The sequence below is a fragment of the Pyxicephalus adspersus genome, unplaced genomic scaffold, assembly GCF_032062135.1.
Source record: "Pyxicephalus adspersus unplaced genomic scaffold, UCB_Pads_2.0 Sca154, whole genome shotgun sequence".
NCBI lineage: Eukaryota > Metazoa > Chordata > Amphibia > Anura > Pyxicephalidae > Pyxicephalus > Pyxicephalus adspersus.
The window spans coordinates 1,866-23,690 of NW_027317161.1; the positions used below are offsets into that span (position 1 = coordinate 1,866).

Sequence of the window (21,825 nt, forward strand, 5' to 3'; positions counted from 1 at the left end):
ACGTATAACCTGCACACGTATTGTGCTCACTATGTCCATGCTCTGACAGGTCAGCCTGACACTAGGAGCACACAGGTGTGTTCTGTCACAGTTAGTCACGTGTCACAGCTCTCCAGGTGGGGGAGGAGCCAGATATGTCGAGCTCCCGAGTCATCACAGAAGGGGTTGGGTTTTGGCTGGCTAAGGTCATGTGATTTGTGTAGCTCTTGCTATTGGTTGGCATATCTGCTGTTGACGTGACGTTCTGAATCTAGGAAGTTTTCATGGTACGGACGGGAAGATAAACACAGCAGACGTCATCCCCGTAGAGCGGCCCTGCTATCCGTGGTGGGGGCCGTGCAGCCGACATGCTACGAAGTCTGGGCAGCTTCCTGGGCCTGGACCCTGAGCCAGACATACAGACTGCTGAGGAGAAGCAGCAGAGTCCGGCGGAGGAGAAAGTGGTGACTGAGCTGCGGGGGGAAGACATAAAGGTCTGCGAGGCTGAGGAGACGCCTGGGGAGGAACCCGAGGACGTGCTGATCAAACAAGCCAAGGGCTTCGGCAGTGAGTGTTGTCAGGGTGAAGAGCTGCCACCATACATTCACCTTCCACTCCATGTACCATTTCATGTCACATTGATGTCATGTAAACACAACAGGAAGTCAGGGCAAATCTCCACAGAGTGTCACAATGATAGGATGAGAATCCCCCACACAACCAACCACATGTCCTAACTAGAGCTCACCTGTCCTTGTATTTTATCCTTCCAGCCTTCCTGTCTAGACATTCGTTAACTTCTGAAGCAAGCTGTGCTTTGATATACAAAAAAAAAACAACTGCAGAGTTTGTCTTGGTCATTAAAGAGTTACAAGAGGCTGCAGAAAGAGCTCACCTCCATAAGATCACCCACAACCTCAGCTGTGTTTAGCAAAAGATTTCTAATGCGACCGCCCCCTCCCCCTATCAAGTCCTGCACGGAAGTCGGTTTGTATCTAGGAGGCGACTGTATGTGGGATGTCCTTAACTCGTGCACTACCTTCATAGATTTTATTCATATTATTATAGATTTTATTCTGGCTGATTATGATTAAGGGGGTGGCATGGTCTCCCCCAAATTTTTCTATGACCCATGTTACTTCCCTATATCTATTGGGTGCCACTGGTGATATCTCTCCTTTACATGGGCACAGATGTTACATCATCTCTGGCATGTGACAGATGTCCACAATGAGATGGGAATACATTGCACATGTGACAGTGCAGACAGGAAACACAACACTAATAAAAAAGTTATCCGAAAAAAAGGTTTGGAGAGAGGAGACTTTGCACGAGAGGGAAATTGAGAAGAAATATAAAATAGGTGATTTGTGTTTTCTATTTGTATTTTTTTCTGAAATTCTAAGGCTTTGTATGCCTCATGTGCCTGAAAACCTCTTCCTCTTAGAAATGTTTTCTGACCTTCAGGTCCACTAGAAGTTAAGTTGGTTGCCTTGGGAGCTATCTGTTCAATCTAATTGCACCCAGAATGATTGGGTACAAGATTTGATGTCATATTTATCAATTCTGCAATGTATTATATACTTATATATTATACCATGCCTTTATGCTGGGCTGTAAGTTGCATCCTAACAACTTTCCAGTGATCCTTGTGTAAGATTTGGTGGAGGTGGTCAGACAGGTTCTGACTACAGTAGGATCCAGCAGTAAGTCCCACCAGCTATAGAAGGTGCTCAATATTCTTTTTTTTAAATATTTGCTTTCTCCTAGATTTATTGTTGTGATAAAACCATTGAAATTCACCAACACTCCCCCTCCATCCGTGCAAATCTCTGACCTAGATCAACAAACATGTTTATATCCAGTTTCTGATACCTCCAAGCCTGTGTGTATTATTAAGTAATTCTTTACTCCGTAGCGAGGATGACAATGACATCTGCACCATAACCTACAATAACCAATTCCATATATTATCATCATACCTGTATAGCAAGAATTTTATACTATCAAAATCCATCAGCAGTTTTGGCATTTTTATTACCTTGCTCTCCATGTTAAGGTTTTCACAGGTACTTGTTTTTGTGTGCTCAGTGTTGGCTGCTGGCATTGCCACTTGTAGGAGGGTACAGTACGAAGAACAATAGCTGCAGTGTCACAAATACAAACCACTGCAGTCTGGTAACGCTAAATAATAGTTTATTAATCTCTTCCTGTGACCAGATGTCAGGGCACACATTCATCATTCAGCAGCCGGTGTCTAAGTCGGAAGCCCATGTGTACTAAATGTGGATATCTGCTCATTAGTTAATATGACTGGGGTACCTAATACAGGAAACATTGAAAGATTATTTCCCCATCTAGCACATAAAACACCAACCTACTATTTTCAGACATTGCATAACTCTGCCATTGAGCTCTTTCTATCCTTATTAGAAGACACAGATGTTTGCAGTGTAGCTTTACCCTAAGAGAAATGTGTTCCTTATAAGCAAAAAGAACAGGAAAGTGACTAGGAACCCATAATTGTATTGTTTTACAAGTTGTATTGTTTATCTTTGCAATAAGTTTTTTTTTTTTTTTGTTTATCTTTGAATTTGTACAATATTCCTTTCAGATTATCTCCTGAATTTTGCTTCAGTTGCTACAAAAAAGATATCCGAATCTGTTGCTGAAACTGCCCACACCCTTAAGAAGTCAGTTGAAGAAGGAAAAATTGATGGCATCATTGAGAAGGTGATGTGTAAATATTATAAAGTATTATTTTGATAAAGTTTAGATTAAAAGAAGAAAATCCATTAAAGATGGCTGTTGACCAGAGTTATTCACCCAGGGTTCCTCCAGAGCTTGCTAGGGTTCCTTGAGCAAAGAGCAGTTTGTCCCTCCCAGGTCAGATTAGTTGACGACAATGATCTTTTTGCTTATCTGTAAGGGTGACATTCTTCCCACTTGTGATTTCTGCTACCCCTAAAGCCGCATATACACATGCAATTATAGTCGTTGGAAAAGATCTTTCACGATCCTTTCCAAAGACTAAGCACTCCACGATGCATGAACGATTCTGTACGTGGTGGGGAAAGCGAGGGAGCAGCACTCTCCCTCTTTGCTTGCATTACGATCGTTTATCTTCCGTAAATTCGCCAGTACGGTCATTCGGAGGATGAACAACACGCGCTGTACACACTTCAAATTCTTGTCCGGTAACGGTCCTGAGCCGATTATCGGGCGAGAACCATTGGACTTGTGTACGTAGAAGATCAGCCAGGTTTTAGGGGGGAGTTTAACGATAAAGAAGCAATGTGCTAGTCCCCCACCCCTGGTAATATCTCCCAGATTGGGTGACTGGTATGCAATATCCATCTTGAGAAGCAATTGGTGTTGAAGTAGGTTGCTAGTGTATGTCATTGACTTTCTCAGTGTCCAAGTCATACCATACCTGAAACTTGCATCTACCTGTAGATTGTATGTCAGAACATGTCAGGATTTTTGTAATAATTTATATTTCTAATTGTAGAGAATCAGGATTTCAAAATATGAAATGATTTGTTTATTTTTAATTTTCAGACCATTATTGGGGATTTTCAGAAAGAACAAGAAAAGTTTGTACATGAAAAGAATGTAAAAAAGACAGGTATGCTGTATGGATTTTTAGTTTACTACATTCCATGGATATAGTCAACAGTTGTCCCAATACTATGTTTATGGTAACATGCGATCTTAAAAATTTATAGCTGCATGCAAAAAAACATATAAACGTTATTGGCTTAAGAATATACTGGTGATACAAGCCAAGGATATTGGTTTACTTATTGGCTTAATTATGTCCTTAAAATGATATGGTTACTACTGCCTGACATAATGCCAGCCTGCTAACTTTGGACTGACCACCAAACAAAAGACAGAGTTGTCTGTCAAAAATTGCTGTAAACATCTCAATACAGACTAACCTACACTTGGCTCTGATGTGACATTTCTAAGTGCACATTCTTACCAGTTAAGCTGATGGTAATATTAGTTTATAGTAGTAGAATGATGGCTTTTAAGCCTAAACTATTTTCTAATTTTAGTTTAGTATTGTGTGTCACTTTGTTGTTGGAGCTGAAACCAGAAAACACATGATTGTTATATCTCTTGTAAACATCTGTGAATTGTGCAGCAAGTTATCCTGACTCGTTTTACCTGTGTGCCATGTCACCGTGGATCTTGTTTACTCTACTACAGTTTTTCCTTCTACATTGTTTGTCCTGTTTAATTTGTACTTCTAACACCCTTATTTCAATTTACTCATCCAAAGCAGCGACTTAGCTAGTGTTTATTTATGTGCTGTGGTTATTTACAGCACAGTTGCTGGATTTTGGGTATTAATGACCTGTTTTGCATTTAATATAAATTAATTTAGCTAACCTGCATCAAAATTACTATAAATACAAAGGGAATAAAAGTTAGTTAAAGGAGTTTAAATAAGTTATTTGTTTTCATTCTATATCTTATTTTAGATCCATGTGCTTCTGTGTGCAGTGCTGACGGAAGGGGCCAGCAGAGTGCTGTAAATAATTTTTAAAAAACATTACAGCACCCTACATCAGTACTCATCTTAATATCCCTCAGCTCTAGGGATTTATAGGCATGAAAACAGCTGCTATCCTATGTATATGGGCAGACACACTCCTGACATTCTTCATTGCTGTTTATCTGTACCTCCCGAGCCAATTATTTGTCTTGGTACTGAAAGCATAACCAATATTATTGTTTTGTCTAATCAGAAGCTGCAGTTCCTCCATGGGTTGGATATAGTGAGGAGGAAACCATTCAGCAGCAGATCCTGGCCCTATCAGCGGTAAGGTTTTTTCCAACTATCTGTGCAAAGTTTCAGAACCTCATAGTTGGAGCAATTCACCAGCTCCTGAACAGCAATTCCTCCATCTTGTACCTTTTTTGTATGGTCTGTTTCAGTTCCACCTCTTCTTTGTAGCGTAAATGAAGGTTTAGTATTTAGGGCCCCTATTCTGAATGCAGGTGCAAGAACACAGTACTGAATGGGGGTTCAGTATTTAGGGACACTATGCTAAATGTGGGTTCAGTATTCAGGGATTGTATGCCGAATGCTGGTCCAGTGTTCAGGGACTCTATACTGAATGCATGTTCAATATTAAAAGACACTATGGAAGATTCTGTTTTCAGTATTTAGGGACGCTATAATAAATTTAGGACCACAGATTACTGAACCTGTGTTTATAATGAACAGCGCGTGTCTCTGGGACATATGTGTTAAGTGTTCCTATTTTCTGATTCATTTATTTTCCCCAAGAAATAATGTAGAAGAGCCTTGTAGAATAAGGTTGGGTCTCTTTTTCTTTCAAATGTGGGCATTCAAGATAATTTTAGATACATTGTTTAGTGTACCTGGACCACTGCAACCTGACTCAGAGTAATTGGTACATCTAGACAAATAGGAAGTCTTCATTATCACTCATAGACAGTAGCTGCTCAAGCACAAAGTCTGTGTCAGCCTTCTCTTCAAAGCCACAAGATGAGGAATACACAGACATCGGTTACATTTATTATCCTGGCAGTATTTTATAATCGCAATGTTTGTGTGTTTGGTGTCCTAGGATCGAAGAAACTTCCTCGGAGATCCTCCAGCTGGTGTCCATTTTAATTTTGACTTTGGTCAGATGTACCCTGTCGCTCTTGTAATGCTTCAGGAAGATGAGCTGCTCAACCGCATGAGATTTGATCTCGTCCCCAAACTGTAAGTTGCCTGAATTTGTGTTGTGTGTGTTTTTTTTTTTTTTAGTTGTCCTTTACACTGGAACTCCCAATGCTGTTTATTAAATTTAATTTTTAGACTGTGACCACTACAGAATCTATAACATAAATCAGCCTTGCTAAGCACATCATTTTATTACTTTACAGTTGGGAGACAGGCAGACAAGTTTATTGATAAGTCCTGAGAATCATGATCTGTTCTTCTACTTTCTAGGGCTCTATTACCAAGCTTTTTCTCTTTTCCTGTTCTGCTGACAACAGTTTTACAGGAAGTCAGTAAAGATCTGCAACAGAAACTGAGACTTTTTGGTCTCAAATGTTGTTTTATTCCAAAAGCTATCCTCTGAAAATCCAGTCTGTATGGATAGTATAGCAACTTGCCGACTTGGCAATTTCCACAGGCAGTGTCAACCCGCAAGACCTGTAATCTGTTACATTACAGAGAAAGCATTTCTTTGATTTGTTTTTAGGAAGGTAAATTAGGATACCTATCTAAAGACTATTTATTCAACAAAAGTGAAACCTTCTTCTCTCTTCTACATGTTTGTCTGTGTTTCTGTTGGGAAAGTTCCCTTCACTTCCTTTCATCTATGCTAATTTTTCTTTTCTAGCGTGAAAGAAGAAGTCTTTTGGAGGAATTATTTCTACAGAGTATCACTAATTAAGCAATCTGCACAACTAACTGCATTGGCAGCCCAGCAATCCACAGGCAAATCTGATAAAACAAACAACAAACCGGATGATGGTGGTTTAGAAGGTACTAGACACACATCTTTGGTTCCTAGAAATATGTTCTGTGATCAAATCTTTTTAATCCCGTGATCCTCCTTCCCAGCAGGTATGTACACTCCAGGTATCCGGTTTTCAGGTTCAAAGCACTGTCGGCAATCACAAAGGAGAGGAAAATAATTTTCTCCAGGTTGTCTTTATGACATCAGTCTTCTGAGTTCTTTCCTCCCCAGCCTTGCTGTCCCAAACCTATCCCTTTCATTTTTTGGATTACATTTCTTTAATAATGGAAGCTCAGCATCACATGTGGGTGTTATTCAAGTCGGTCTGCATGCAAATACAGTCTTCTAGGAATAGTCACTTTTTCACAGTGACAAGCACCCATCAAGGCACCTTTATATTTCTGTAGCCTCCCCCAAGAGCCCCCCCACATCTTGCATCATGGCTGAGGATTAATAAGGGGCTTACTTAGGCAGTGCGGTGTGATTTTTTTAGGAAGCAATCCAAATGGCACTTCCTGTATCAAAGCAAAATTTTAAAACATAAGTGTGTTTAGATATGTTTAATGTTTCTTGCTGATACCTAAAATACTATACAGTCATTGTTTGTTGATCTTGTTTAGAAACTGTCAGACCAAAGACTCCACCTGTCGTTATAAAGAACCAAATGAAAACTCAGGAGGTAATTAATTTTCTTCTTCATGTGACAATTATGTGTTTTATTATCAATGTGTTTTATGTATGTAGTTTATCATGAGAGAAACATGACCTAATACTTCTGTATGGCACAAAATTATTCACTCCGCTAGCACGATTTCAGCCAACTTTTAGTAGTGATCAGAAAAAAGGTTGTTTTTGTAGAATTGATTAAAGTGTGTATTGTTTTACACATATAATTTAGTAATCACTAACAGCACATCCAGTAGCTTTATCCTGTTTGTGCTTTTTTATGTGAAATTATGCAGTAAATCTATTTCTGTCCCTAGCTCCATACTATGTACAACTGTAAAGCATGCTGTGTGTTTCCCATTCCTAGGAAGAAGAGGAGATTTCTACCAGCCCAGAAGTATCTGAGTTTGTGAGCGAAGCATTTGATTCCTGTAACATAAATCAAGAAGATCTACGGAAAGAAATGGAACAGCTTGTGCTGGACAAAAAGGATGAGGTTGACACAGCAGAAGGTGACCATTTTTTTTTGTATTATTGTTGTTGGTATTGGGATGAAATAAGTACTTTTTCTTTTTTTTTTTAACTCATTATAACCTAAAGCTCTCTAAGTTTTTACATAAACTAAACTGCCTAATTTTTTTGCCAATTGGGTAACCTGCTTTGGATCACACAGATTAACCATTAGAGGCAACTTTACAAATCTGCTTGAAAAAATCCTGGTGTGACACAAAATACACCTATTATTATTATTATTATTATTATTATTATTATTATTATTAATATTATTATTACACAGTATTTATATAGCACCGACATATTACGCAGCGGCATATTACACATAGGGGACCTGGGACCTAGCGCTGCAAAGGCCAGAGTGCTAACCTCTGAGCCACTTTGCTGCCTATTGGCAAAAATATTAAAACCACTGACAAATTAAGTGATAAACCTTGCTAGTTTGGTAGTGGTGGAAATTGGCACATCTAAGTATCTGAGCAAGGGATAAAATGTCATGGCTAGACTAGTGGGGTCAGATCATCCCTAGAACAGCAGGTCTTCTGGTGTGTTCCCAGTATACAATGGTTTATTCCCTACCAAAATTAGTCCCCACAGGCACATGACTAAAAGATTAGGTGACCAACTAAACAGTGCCAGGATTTACATGATTGTATCTCCCCTGAGCTGCTATGTGGCTAAACCTGGATCATGCCTTAACCAAAAAAAGCTTCCTTTCAGGAAATCAGGCTGGAACTTTGTCTATTTTTCAACTTCAGTTTCTGGGTTTGTGCCAGACCATTTTGAACTTTGTTTATTAAACTTTTGTATTCTAAATTTCAGAGGAGTCCGAAGACTGGATCCAGGAATTACAACAAGTGGTTCAGGAATATGAAGTAGTTGGCTCTGACAAAATGAAGGATGAGAACTGGGACAAAGAGATAGAAGAACTACTCCAGGAGGATTAGTTGCACTTACTCTAATATAGCCAGACCTGGAAAATGTCTCAGTCCTGGTGTAACATTACTACAGTCATTCCTACACAGGCAGAATGGCCTTTACTTGCTCAAGTGACCCTGTCAACATCTGTGCGGTTTCCTTAAGCACCACCAGAAACTTAAGGGTTAATGATGAACTCTTTGTCACTTGGAAATGCATGGACCTATGAGCTTCCCTCTGTTATGGTTTTATACTGTAACAATATTTCCATATATAATTATTTCATGATGTAACAAACTAAAATGATTTAAACTATATGGTGTATGGGATTGTAAGTTGTTCAAGCTGTTTTTTTTTTGTTAAAATATATTATATTCAGAAATTGTTCTGGAGAAAAATAAAGGAGATCTCAATCTAAACATTCAAACCTATACACCCCTGCTAAAGTATAGGCCTGGGTGCCAAACAATGGTTTACTTTATGGTAACAATCTGTCATTATGTATTTTCTTTCATTTCAGAGTTTAATTGTTTGACCTTAAACAATTGTTAGTTATGACCTCCAGTAAAGTTTTACATGATTTTATTTTTAGTAGTGTTTTCTTTTCACATTATTATTTATTATTATTATTATTATTTGATTTATTTGACTCTAAAATATTGAGAAAAACTTTTGTTCAAAGGGTTTACAATGGCAAATATAAGGACTTCCATGCACAGCCCAGCTTTTACTGTAAGCGGTGGGTGGCATGTTATCTTGTCTTTCCAGTATCAGATGCAGAATTTATGTATGAAGTCAATTTAGCGTATTGAATTAGTGCTGACAAGAGACAAGATCAAGGGGACTAAACAGTCTTCTGCTGCACTTTTACTCTCCAGTAACAGGCAAGGCTATGTGACTAAATCTATAACATTGTGAAGAGGAACTAAACTGGCAGGGCAGTCCGATCCATCCAGGGGTGTCTTGCATCTGGTCCTGCGTTGTCCCGGAGCCAACGCTCCAGGCGTCGCTATCTTCTCCTGTTCTTCCGGGTTCTTCATCCTACGCCACACGACCCAGGCGCAAGATCAGGTGATGTAGGATGAAAAAAAAATTTGCTGATCTTACTGCACATGCTTGAGATAGGCAAATTTTTCTATTTGCGTGAAAAGTCTCCTTCACATGCCTGAGATGCTTGGGCATTTGCAGAAGGAGCACCCAAGAGCTTACATCACGTATCCCCCAGTTCCCAGAACAAATGTTACTTTCATTTATTACTTTTAATATAAAAAATGTTGGAATTTCACTTTGGGACTACTGATATTGATATCACCTTTACATTCCTTTTGAACCTGTAATTATATTTGCTTCTTACACAATTTTTTCTACTTTTCTTAGATATATCACATGACTCTTCACCATGTTATATAAGTCTGATGACAAATTTGCAGATATGCAAGGGTGGCTTATGAAAATTATGTTTTATAAAGACACATTTTTGGTTGTGAACAAGTAGTTATATCTTCAAATTAAAATTTTAATCCCCTTTTACTTGTTTGCAGAACTAAAATCCTACTGATTTAAATATGTGTTTCTAAATTATTGGGTTCTGTAATGTCACCTATGCGCCTTAAGAACTAACATACAGTATTTGGTGCTGTCCTTCTTGTTTGTGCTGAAAACACAGCGTCTTTCACTTTTTATAACTCTTTATAACTCCTTTATAACCATTTTTAATAAGAATAAGGATTTATTAGAATTAGTATTTTATTGCTGCCTGTATCCTACTGGGTGAGATTTATTTACCATTTTCATCTATCATATAAAATGATGAAATCTAAAAGCTAAACTGCCATCTTTATCCAGAACTAAACAATATTTTGGCTTTAGATATACTTTATTTCCAGATCTGGTTTTCTGTCATGAAGCAGCAATAGGGAGATGTATTATTGCCAAGTAAAATGCATTTTCAAAATGGACCCCAATATAAATTAACATAGAAGTTATAGTGAATATATATATATTATTCAATATGCCCAATCTATGAAAAAAAGTCTTTGGAGATGGAGGTAAACATTAAAATTGACTTCAGCTTTACATGGTTTAGTCAGTGGTTCGTCAGAGTGAGGTCTTTTCTATGTGACCGTAAAACATCAGTCTCTGTAGACTAAAGACAGACTCTTAACTTCTTTTATCTCCTTTGTCAGAAAACTACTGTAGAAGTACCTCACAGTGAAAATGCTTTAAAGGAAGATTCCATCAGTGACTTAAAAGGTATGTCATTCACTTTTTATGTACAGTATGGTCACTTTAACCATTCCAGCTCTCATACTTAATTCTCATCACTTAAGATAACTAAAAAATACATTTATTAGTTTATTTGTGATAAACAAGATTTGTATTTGGCAAAGTTAGTTTGTATGTAAACATTTTTTTAACAATGTTATTTTTTTTAATTATTTTTACTGTAAATAAAGTAAAATAAATTTTAATATAACTTGTTACATTAAATTTAGTTTTTGCTAAAAAAAATGTGAGAAGAGTGAACAGAATTCTGAGTCTCATCAGAGAATTGGAGTAGGGAGTCATCTGTGACAAGATATATGGCAATTTTTTTTACAAATGAGAGCTTTGATATGATATGGCGACTTTACATGGGGCAGGACATTACAAATTTAAAGAGGGATAAATATATTAGTATATGTACATATATAAATGGAATGTTAGACTTTACCTCCATGTTGCAAAAGACTGTGAAGACACTTCTTTCACATTAAATGAGGCTGTTTAAGGTTTCTTTAAAAAAAAAAAAAACCATTTAGATGTATTTCTCTTATATTAATATTTATAATAGGAAAGATTTTTTTAGATGTATTCAGGGGGATGGAAACATCAAACAAATAGACGTGTTCTATTCAGACCAATATGTATATATTTATCACTGTAATCTCCCTGAAACATGACATTATCTTTAGTTTCCTAAAAATAAAAAAGTTTTCCCAGGAGGGTTAGCTATCATTCTAATGTCTGATTACAGATTTCAGAGCTAGAATTTAGCACCTAAAGGATTTATTGTTGTCATTCAGCAGAGATAATTGAAGACCTACAGAAATCATTTTATCTTTAATCTGAACATATTTCTAAGCATACGAGGTCGATGAAACAAGGAGGCTCTATTGATTTATTATTGTTATGTAACATTTGTAACTGTTAAAAAAAGACTGAATCTTTTTACTTATACTGACAATTGGTTAGTACAATTTTTAAAACACAACTGAACCCTAATCACAAAAAACACTTATCTTCTCTAGACTATTATATCAATAAAAGCATCTACCATCAACCTTATATCAGTAAAAACATCTCCAGTTATGTAGTGCATTGAAATACAAGCCTGTAATATCCAGCAATGGTTGCAATACTGTTATAGTAGGACCACAGGAGAAGTGATATCATCTGAACACAGAACATTTCAATAAGGGTTGTAAGTGACAGGATCAATAGATTGAAATAAATATAAATAATAAAAAGTTTTAGTTTTAAAACAAATGTGTAGTATTATGAAATTGTTGTTTGTGTGCCAGGTGGGTTTTTCATTAAAACATGCATAAAAACTACTATTTCAATTTTCAGGCAGTAAGCATTAGGCAAATATGGTTGCCCCCCCCAACACCCATAATTGCAAACTTTACACACCCTTACTAACTGAATGTTTTGGATGAAGCTAGGAACCTGTATCCAGCAAAAGTTCTGAGATGGATATAAAAAATAACGGCTATAAAAAATATTAGTGGTCTACACAACACTATTGTTGGGGTAAAGAAAAAGACTAAAACGCAACATGATAAACTTCGATAACAATGTAAAATTTTTAGAAGCTGTGACATACAGAAAATAATCAGGAAAGACTACAGCTAAAAAGAATGTCTGGAAACAAAGGTTTCCTCTTCTGAAATATTTGTATGTTTCCAAAGTGTACGTAAACCTTAAATCTATGGTTTAGTATATCTGGCATCCTGTATAGTGTGACCAGTTTTTTTAAAACAAATACTGTAGTTGTTTGTGAATCTCTTGTAAAGCTTGAATAGAAATTCTGTCGCTAGGGTCAGCACTTGCTTTTTCAGGTTGACATTGCTAAGCACCTCCCTCTGGACCAGGGCATTGTCGTGATGCTGTGTGCGTTCCTTGGCCACTGAGCTGCCTATTAGCTTTTTTGGTTTTACTTATATAATAAACAAATACACAGCACAGCACAGATATCTGTCACTTAATACAGAAGTATGACAATCCTTATAACTTTGTAATAACTTTTGGGGATGTTTTAGTAACTTCTTTGTTATTTTACTTCAGTGGAATGCAGAGCCATTGTATAAAGTATAGGAAAAAAAAGAGAAGGAAGTGTGAGCTACATGAGATATGTTTTACCTGCCATGTGACATATGATATGGGCATTTGCCCTTTTACAACACTTCTTACTGTTCACCGTCTGTTCTTTTCATGATGAAGTCTAGGTCAGCCTGGCATATGGCTGATAATATAATACAACCTGACACTGTTCTTCATCTTAAACGGGGGATCATCTGTTAGAAGCACAAGCTCATTTTAATACACATGCTCTGCTTTCATTTATGCCATTGGAATGCTTCATAATTTAGTTAGGAAGTAGGAAGAACTTAGCATTCAAACATTCTGTGCATTTCTAATCACCAATCTGGAAATCTGTTACTAGGGACAATTAAATGATTTCTAATAGGCAAGTTAATCAATATGCATAAATAGTTTGCATGACTTTATCATAAGAAATGTTATGTCACAGTGTGAAATGATTCCTTCTACATTTGTTAATATTAATAATTTCTTCAAATAATAAAAGTATATTTTTACCAGCCATTTTATTAGGTACACCTTGCTAGTAGCCTTTGGGCACTTTTGGTCTTCAGAACTGTTGTAGTTCTTTGTGGCAAAGATTCGAAAATTTGTTTTTGACAGTGTTGGAAACATTCCTCGGGGATATTGGTCCATACTGACATGTTAACATTTATTGGCTGTACATGATGCAAATCTTCCTTTCCACCACATGCAAAAGGGAACTCTGTGGTCATAAATGGATGCCATGTTGAATGAATTAGTTTCATAGAATGTTGCTGAATGTCATATTCACTGATCTCTGTGTACGTAAACAAAATGGTATATATTCTGTTTTTACCATACTGTTTTTTTGTTTTTAGAGTTACAACGTATAAATCTAACTACACTCAGTTTCTCAAACCCAGCACTGTTTGGCAATTTTGCAAGTAATGGTTTTTTTGCTGCGTTAACTGGAACTGTTGGAAATTTTTGCAATGGACTTTTATCTCCATTTAATGTAATTTCTATTGGAGATTCTTTTTTCTGCCGCCAAAATCCATTGTTACCTTTCTGCAATGCTCCTTTATTACCAGGGCAAACTTACAGGTAGGTGGTATCCTTATTAAAATGTATTGTGAGCACCATTAGGAACTATTCTGGCATGCAAAGATCTATCCCTATTGGCCATTGAGGCTACCTATCATAGTTTATTTAGAAGTCGCACAGCTAAAATAGAACAGCAGCGAAAAATTAACATTATTTTTATGTCAGCTTTTTAACTTTCCCCCATATTTGGATTCCATTTGATGTAAGAATGCAATGGGCAATGGTTTACTTCCAATCATATTTGCCCTATTTACCTTTTAAACCTGGCAAACAGATAACCGTTCTGTATGAGGCTGTTTGAAAGCAGGTAGGTTAAAAATATGTTTTGTTTTTTTAAATTGTAAAAAGTCAGGAAAATGCATTTTTAAAATTTGGTGGGGGGTCATCTGTTTCACAATTTAGCTTATTTACATCCAAATGCTTTGCCCTACATTTTTTTTTGTTTTGTCCTTTAATTGCAGGGGTTATCAAATTTGCAATTAATTCAATTTAATTGCAAATTTGATAACCCTGTTATATAGTATAAGGGCAACTACAACTTATTGATGAACATTACAGCATTAAAAAAACAACAGTGTTGGGTGCCCAAAATAGCCAAACTAGGTCCTACTCCAGGCATAAACCCTAGGTGGAAATGGGTGACAGGGAACATATGCACCCTTTTAATGTCCATACCCAAACCCCATGCTACAACAAAACTAGTTGTAAAGGGGATCATTATTACAGCTTTTGCTCTAAAAGGTTGTGTGGATCTGCAGGGGGGCTTATTGAAATCAGGAAATAGGAGGGCTCCAGATTGCCACCACTTTATACTTGGATATGAATACAGGGGTGCCTAATATTCTTACTTCTTTTATATTTATTAATAATTATTATAATTCAGAAAGGGCTCCATTAATTTAAATGTTGACGCTGTGACAAAAAAATATTTTATTTTAACCCTAATATCTCCAAATGTATCACCAATGACACTGATATATCAAATAAATCACAATGAGTAGTCACCCAACAGTTTTAAACAATCTGATTTCTTCTTCTACACTGGTAAATCTCCAGCCGCCATGTAAATACAGCTTTAGCCAGTTTGTTGTCATAGGAAGAAGCTCCCACCACAAATTCTACACATGTAAACAAAGCAGCAATACATGTAGATTGCCTTCACCAGGGATCCATTTTTATAGTTACAAAGGTCAGTAAGTTAACATTTTTAGGTCTCTGCTCCTTTTAGTTGACATTGGATGACATGGCTGAATGCCATGATTGATATTTACTTCTGGGGTCATAGATAAAGTTGTTTTTTTCATTATTTACATAAGTCCAACCTTTTTTTGAAAATGGGTAAGGTGTACTGTGTATCTATGTACTAATTTTCCAGAGTGAGAAGTTGGCTATCTGGGAGCCCTCTTATTAAAAGAAACTTTCAAATTCCAATTAGCATTCCCTAAAATCACCAACATTTATTTAGATTGAAAGTGGTGAGGTTCTATTCTGTTGGAGGTATATTGGGGTGTGGTACATACAGGACAGGGGACACATTGCCTTATTCCTGCTTCAAATATTAAAAAAAAAGTTTTAAATGAAAGAATGAGTGTACACAATTAAATTTATATCCCTAACTGAGTTGGGAGAATAACTTGCTATACTGTATATTAAAACATTTAAAAGCTAATAAGTTACAATATGATGCCCTCTGGCTGGGTCCAATGAGCCCTGGCTAAAAGGATCTAAACTCTGCTCCTCAAACTCTTGGCTTCTCCTCTCTTCTCCCTGTGGCAAGTCTATGCATGACCGCAGGTCTTTTACTGCAAATCACATGTAGGGATGGATTAGTGGATGGATTTACAACACGCCCAAATGCAGTAACACAAAGAACAGACACTTTCCCCCACTGCGCTCAACTTGCTCTTTTCCATTCTTTACCACCAACAATCCTCCCCTTCACCACCGGAGAAGTCGCGCAGTGTGCCATTAGGAAATTGTTTTTACACACCAATGATTACAAAAACTTTAAAACAATACAAAACTGGAAGGGAGGATGTACATTTTCAAAAGACTGTAGGGCAGGGTCCTCTCCTCCTGTGTCACTGTCTGTATTAGTCTGTCATTTTCAACCCCTATTTAATGTACAGCGCTGCGTAATATGTTGGTGCTATATACCGGTAAATCCCGTTTGTCATTATTATTAATATTTGAGAAAGGTTGGTGACACTGGTAATTGAGCAGGTAAATATTTCCTTTGCAGGCTGGCCTGGGTTTAATTATTTTCAGCAGTAACCAAGTCACATTTTTCATTTTGGGGTCTAGTTCTGCTGTGCTGAAAATACTAGCTGTCTCCATGTTACAGTGTATTTCACAGTGACTGATTCCATATACCTGTGCATATCAGAGAACGTATAACCTGCACACGTATTGTGCTCACTATGTCCATGCTCTGACAGGTCAGCCTGACACTAGGAGCACACAGGTGTGTTCTGTCACAGTTAGTCACGTGTCACAGCTCTCCAGGTGGGGGAGGAGCCAGATATGTCGAGCTCCCGAGTCATCACAGAAGGGGTTGGGTTTTGGCTGGCTAAGGTCATGTGATTTGTGTAGCTCTTGCTATTGGTTGGCATATCTGCTGTTGACGTGACGTTCTGAATCTAGGAAGTTTTCATGGTACGGACGGGAAGATAAACACAGCAGACGTCATCCCCGTAGAGCGGCCCTGCTATCCGTGGTGGGGGCCGTGCAGCCGACATGCTACGAAGTCTGGGCAGCTTCCTGGGCCTGGACCCTGAGCCAGACATACAGACTGCTGAGGAGAAGCAGCAGAGTCCGGCGGAGGAGAAAGTGGTGACTGAGCTGCGGGGGGAAGACATAAAGGTCTGCGAGGCTGAGGAGACGCCTGGGGAGGAACCCGAGGACGTGCTGATCAAACAAGCCAAGGGCTTCGGCAGTGAGTGTTGTCAGGGTGAAGAGCTGCCACCATACATTCACCTTCCACTCCATGTTCCATTTCATGTCACATTGATGTCATGTAAACACAACAGGAAGTCAGGGCAAATCTCCACAGAGTGTCACAATGATAGGATGAGAATCCCCCACACAACCAACCACATGTCCTAACTAGAGCTCACCTGTCCTTGTATTTTATCCTTCCAGCCTTCCTGTCTAGACATTCGTTAACTTCTGAAGCAAGCTGTGCTTTGATATACAAAAAAAAAACAACTGCAGAGTTTGTCTTGGTCATTAAAGAGTTACAAGAGGCTGCAGAAAGAGCTCACCTCCATAAGATCACCCACAACCTCAGCTGTGTTTAGCAAAAGATTTCTAATGCGACCGCCCCCTCCCCCTATCAAGTCCTGCACGGAAGTCGGTTTGTATCTAGGAGGCGACTGTATGTTGGATGTCCTTAACTCGTGCACTACCTTCATAGATTTTATTCATATTATTATAGATTTTATTCTGGCTGATTATGATTAAGGGGGTGGCATGGTCTCCCCCAAATTTTTCTATGACCCATGTTACTTCCCTATATCTATTGGGTGCCACTGGTGATATCTCTCCTTTACATGGGCACAGATGTTACATCATCTCTGGCATGTGACAGATGTCCACAATGAGATGGGAATACATTGCACATGTGACAGTGCAGACAGGAAACACAACACTAATAAAAAAGTTATCCGAAAAAAAGGTTTGGAGAGAGGAGACTTTGCACGAGAGGGAAATTGAGAAGAAATATAAAATAGGTGATTTGTGTTTTCTATTTGTATTTTTTTCTGAAATTCTAAGGCTTTGTATGCCTCATGTGCCTGAAAACCTCTTCCTCTTAGAAATGTTTTCTGACCTTCAGGTCCACTAGAAGTTAAGTTGGTTGCCTTGGGAGCTATCTGTTCAATCTAATTGCACCCAGAATGATTGGGTACAAGATTTGATGTCATATTTATCAATTCTGCAATGTATTATATACTTATATATTATACCATGCCTTTATGCTGGGCTGTAAGTTGCATCCTAACAACTTTCCAGTGATCCTTGTGTAAGATTTGGTGGAGGTGGTCAGACAGGTTCTGACTACAGTAGGATCCAGCAGTAAATCCCACCAGCTATAGAAGGTGCTCAATATTCTTTTTTTTAAATATTTGCTTTCTCCTAGATTTATTGTTGTGATAAAACCATTGAAATTCACCAACACTCCCCCTCCATCCGTGCAAATCTCTGACCTAGATCAACAAACATGTTTATATCCAGTTTCTGATACCTCCAAGCCTGTGTGTATTATTAAGTAATTCTTTACTCCGTAGCGAGGATGACAATGACATCTGCACCATAACCTACAATAACCAATTCCATATATTATCATCATACCTGTATAGCAAGAATTTTATACTATCAAAATCCATCAGCAGTTTTGGCATTTTTATTACCTTGCTCTCCATGTTAAGGTTTTCACAGGTACTTGTTTTTGTGTGCTCAGTGTTGGCTGCTGGCATTGCCACTTGTAGGAGGGTACAGTACGAAGAACAATAGCTGCAGTGTCACAAATACAAACCACTGCAGTCTGGTAACGCTAAATAATAGTTTATTAATCTCTTCCTGTGACCAGATGTCAGGGCACACATTCATCATTCAGCAGCCGGTGTCTAAGTCGGAAGCCCATGTGTACTAAATGTGGATATCTGCTCATTAGTTAATATGACTGGGGTACCTAATACAGGAAACATTGAAAGATTATTTCCCCATCTAGCACATAAAACACCAACCTACTATTTTCAGACATTGCATAACTCTGCCATTGAGCTCTTTCTATCCTTATTAGAAGACACAGATGTTTGCAGTGTAGCTTTACCCTAAGAGAAATGTGTTCCTTATAAGCAAAAAGAACAGGAAAGTGACTAGGAACCCATAATTGTATTGTTTTACAAGTTGTATTGTTTATCTTTGCAATAAGTTTTTTTTTTTTTTTGTTTATCTTTGAATTTGTACAATATTCCTTTCAGATTATCTCCTGAATTTTGCTTCAGTTGCTACAAAAAAGATATCCGAATCTGTTGCTGAAACTGCCCACACCCTTAAGAAGTCAGTTGAAGAAGGAAAAATTGATGGCATCATTGAGAAGGTGATGTGTAAATATTATAAAGTATTATTTTGATAAAGTTTAGATTAAAAGAAGAAAATCCATTAAAGATGGCTGTTGACCAGAGTTATTCACCCAGGGTTCCTCCAGAGCTTGCTAGGGTTCCTTGAGCAAAGAGCAGTTTGTCCCTCCCAGGTCAGATTAGTTGACGACAATGATCTTTTTGATTATCTGTAAGGGTGACATTCTTCCCACTTGTGATTTCTGCTACCCCTAAAGCCGCATATACACATGCAATTATAGTCGTTGGAAAAGATCTTTCACGATCCTTTCCAAAGACTAAGCACTCCACGATGCATGAACGATTCTGTACGTGGTGGGGAAAGCGAGGGAGCAGCACTCTCCCTCTTTGCTTGCATTACGATCGTTTATCTTCCGTAAATTCGCCAGTACGGTCATTCGGAGGATGAACAACACGCGCTGTACACACTTCAAATTCTTGTCCGGTAACGGTCCTGAGCCGATTATCGGGCGAGAACCATTGGACTTGTGTACGTAGAAGATCAGCCAGGTTTTAGGGGGGAGTTTAACGATAAAGAAGCAATGTGCTAGTCCCCCACCCCTGGTAATATCTCCCAGATTGGGTGACTGGTATGCAATATCCATCTTGAGAAGCAATTGGTGTTGAAGTAGGTTGCTAGTGTATGTCATTGACTTTCTCAGTGTCCAAGTCATACCATACCTGAAACTTGCATCTACCTGTAGATTGTATGTCAGAACATGTCAGGATTTTTGTAATAATTTATATTTCTAATTGTAGAGAATCAGGATTTCAAAATATGAAATGATTTGTTTATTTTTAATTTTCAGACCATTATTGGGGATTTTCAGAAAGAACAAGAAAAGTTTGTACATGAAAAGAATGTAAAAAAGACAGGTATGCTGTATGGATTTTTAGTTTACTACATTCCATGGATATAGTCAACAGTTGTCCCAATACTATGTTTATGGTAACATGCGATCTTAAAAATTTATAGCTGCATGCAAAAAAACATATAAACGTTATTGGCTTAAGAATATACTGGTGATACAAGCCAAGGATATTGGTTTACTTATTGGCTTAATTATGTCCTTAAAATGATATGGTTACTACTGCCTGACATAATGCCAGCCTGCTAACTTTGGACTGACCACCAAACAAAAGACAGAGTTGTCTGTCAAAAATTGCTGTAAACATCTCAATACAGACTAACCTACACTTGGCTCTGATGTGACATTTCTAAGTGCACATTCTTACCAGTTAAGCTGATGGTAATATTAGTTTATAGTAGTAGAATGATGGCTTTTAAGCCTAAACTATTTTCTAATTTTAGTTTAGTATTGTGTGTCACTTTGTTGTTGGAGCTGAAACCAGAAAACACATGATTGTTATATCTCTTGTAAACATCTGTGAATTGTGCAGCAAGTTATCCTGACTCGTTTTACCTGTGTGCCATGTCACCGTGGATCTTGTTTACTCTACTACAGTTTTTCCTTCTACATTGTTTGTCCTGTTTAATTTGTACTTCTAACACCCTTATTTCAATTTACTCATCCAAAGCAGCGACTTAGCTAGTGTTTATTTATGTGCTGTGGTTATTTACAGCACAGTTGCTGGATTTTGGGTATTAATGACCTGTTTTGCATTTAATATAAATTAATTTAGCTAACCTGCATCAAAATTACTATAAATACAAAGGGAATAAAAGTTAGTTAAAGGAGTTTAAATAAGTTATTTGTTTTCATTCTATATCTTATTTTAGATCCATGTGCTTCTGTGTGCAGTGCTGACGGAAGGGGCCAGCAGAGTGCTGTAAATAATTTTTAAAAAACATTACAGCACCCTACATCAGTACTCATCTTAATATCCCTCAGCTCTAGGGATTTATAGGCATGAAAACAGCTGCTATCCTATGTATATGGGCAGACACACTCCTGACATTCTTCATTGCTGTTTATCTGTACCTCCCGAGCCAATTATTTGTCTTGGTACTGAAAGCATAACCAATATTATTGTTTTGTCTAATCAGAAGCTGCAGTTCCTCCATGGGTTGGATATAGTGAGGAGGAAACCATTCAGCAGCAGATCCTGGCCCTATCAGCGGTAAGGTTTTTTCCAACTATCTGTGCAAAGTTTCAGAACCTCATAGTTGGAGCAATTCACCAGCTCCTGAACAGCAATTCCTCCATCTTGTACCTTTTTTGTATGGTCTGTTTCAGTTCCACCTCTTCTTTGTAGCGTAAATGAAGGTTTAGTATTTAGGGCCCCTATTCTGAATGCAGGTGCAAGAACACAGTACTGAATGGGGGTTCAGTATTTAGGGACACTATGCTAAATGTGGGTTCAGTATTCAGGGATTGTATGCCGAATGCTGGTCCAGTGTTCAGGGACTCTATACTGAATGCATGTTCAATATTAAAAGACACTATGGAAGATTCTGTTTTCAGTATTTAGGGACGCTATAATAAATTTAGGACCACAGATTACTGAACCTGTGTTTATAATGAACAGCGCGTGTCTCTGGGACATATGTGTTAAGTGTTCCTATTTTCTGATTCATTTATTTTCCCCAAGAAATAATGTAGAAGAGCCTTGTAGAATAAGGTTGGGTCTCTTTTTCTTTCAAATGTGGGCATTCAAGATAATTTTAGATACATTGTTTAGTGTACCTGGACCACTGCAACCTGACTCAGAGTAATTGGTACATCTAGACAAATAGG

At 37.7% G+C, this 21,825-nt stretch overlaps 2 protein-coding genes across 2 annotated transcripts; both read left to right on the forward strand.

Annotated features, from left to right (window-relative positions):
- The first annotated feature begins 239 nt into the window (after window positions 1–239).
- On the forward strand, window positions 240–9,158 carry LOC140344905 (synapse-associated protein 1-like). The gene is made up of 9 exons (XM_072432094.1): window positions 240–546; window positions 2,594–2,712; window positions 3,541–3,607; window positions 4,740–4,813; window positions 5,589–5,728; window positions 6,357–6,502; window positions 7,097–7,155; window positions 7,510–7,654; window positions 8,478–9,158. The coding sequence occupies exons 1-9, from the start codon at window positions 348–350 to the stop codon at window positions 8,600–8,602; spliced, it is 1,074 nt and encodes a 357-aa protein (XP_072288195.1). The 5' UTR covers window positions 240–347; the 3' UTR covers window positions 8,603–9,158.
- A 7,462-nt stretch (window positions 9,159–16,620) lies between these two features.
- On the forward strand, window positions 16,621–21,358 carry LOC140344906 (synapse-associated protein 1-like). Its single transcript, XM_072432095.1, has 4 exons — window positions 16,621–16,941; window positions 18,989–19,107; window positions 19,936–20,002; window positions 21,135–21,358. The coding sequence occupies exons 1-4, from the start codon at window positions 16,743–16,745 to the stop codon at window positions 21,341–21,343; spliced, it is 594 nt and encodes a 197-aa protein (XP_072288196.1). The 5' UTR covers window positions 16,621–16,742; the 3' UTR covers window positions 21,344–21,358.
- The last annotated feature ends 467 nt before the right edge of the window (window positions 21,359–21,825 follow it).

Coding starts and splice junctions, on each gene's coding strand:
- LOC140344905 (XM_072432094.1), top strand. CDS start 348: ATGCTACGAAGTCTGGGCAGCTTCCTGGGCCTGGACCCTGAGCCAGAC. Junction 2,713..3,540: donor TTGATGGCATCATTGAGAAG/GTGATGTGTAAA, acceptor TTTAATTTTCAG/ACCATTATTGGGGATTTTCA. Junction 7,156..7,509: donor ACCAAATGAAAACTCAGGAG/GTAATTAATTTT, acceptor TCCCATTCCTAG/GAAGAAGAGGAGATTTCTAC.
- LOC140344906 (XM_072432095.1), top strand. CDS start 16,743: ATGCTACGAAGTCTGGGCAGCTTCCTGGGCCTGGACCCTGAGCCAGAC. Junction 16,942..18,988: donor ACAAGCCAAGGGCTTCGGCA/GTGAGTGTTGTC, acceptor TATTCCTTTCAG/ATTATCTCCTGAATTTTGCT. Junction 19,108..19,935: donor TTGATGGCATCATTGAGAAG/GTGATGTGTAAA, acceptor TTTAATTTTCAG/ACCATTATTGGGGATTTTCA.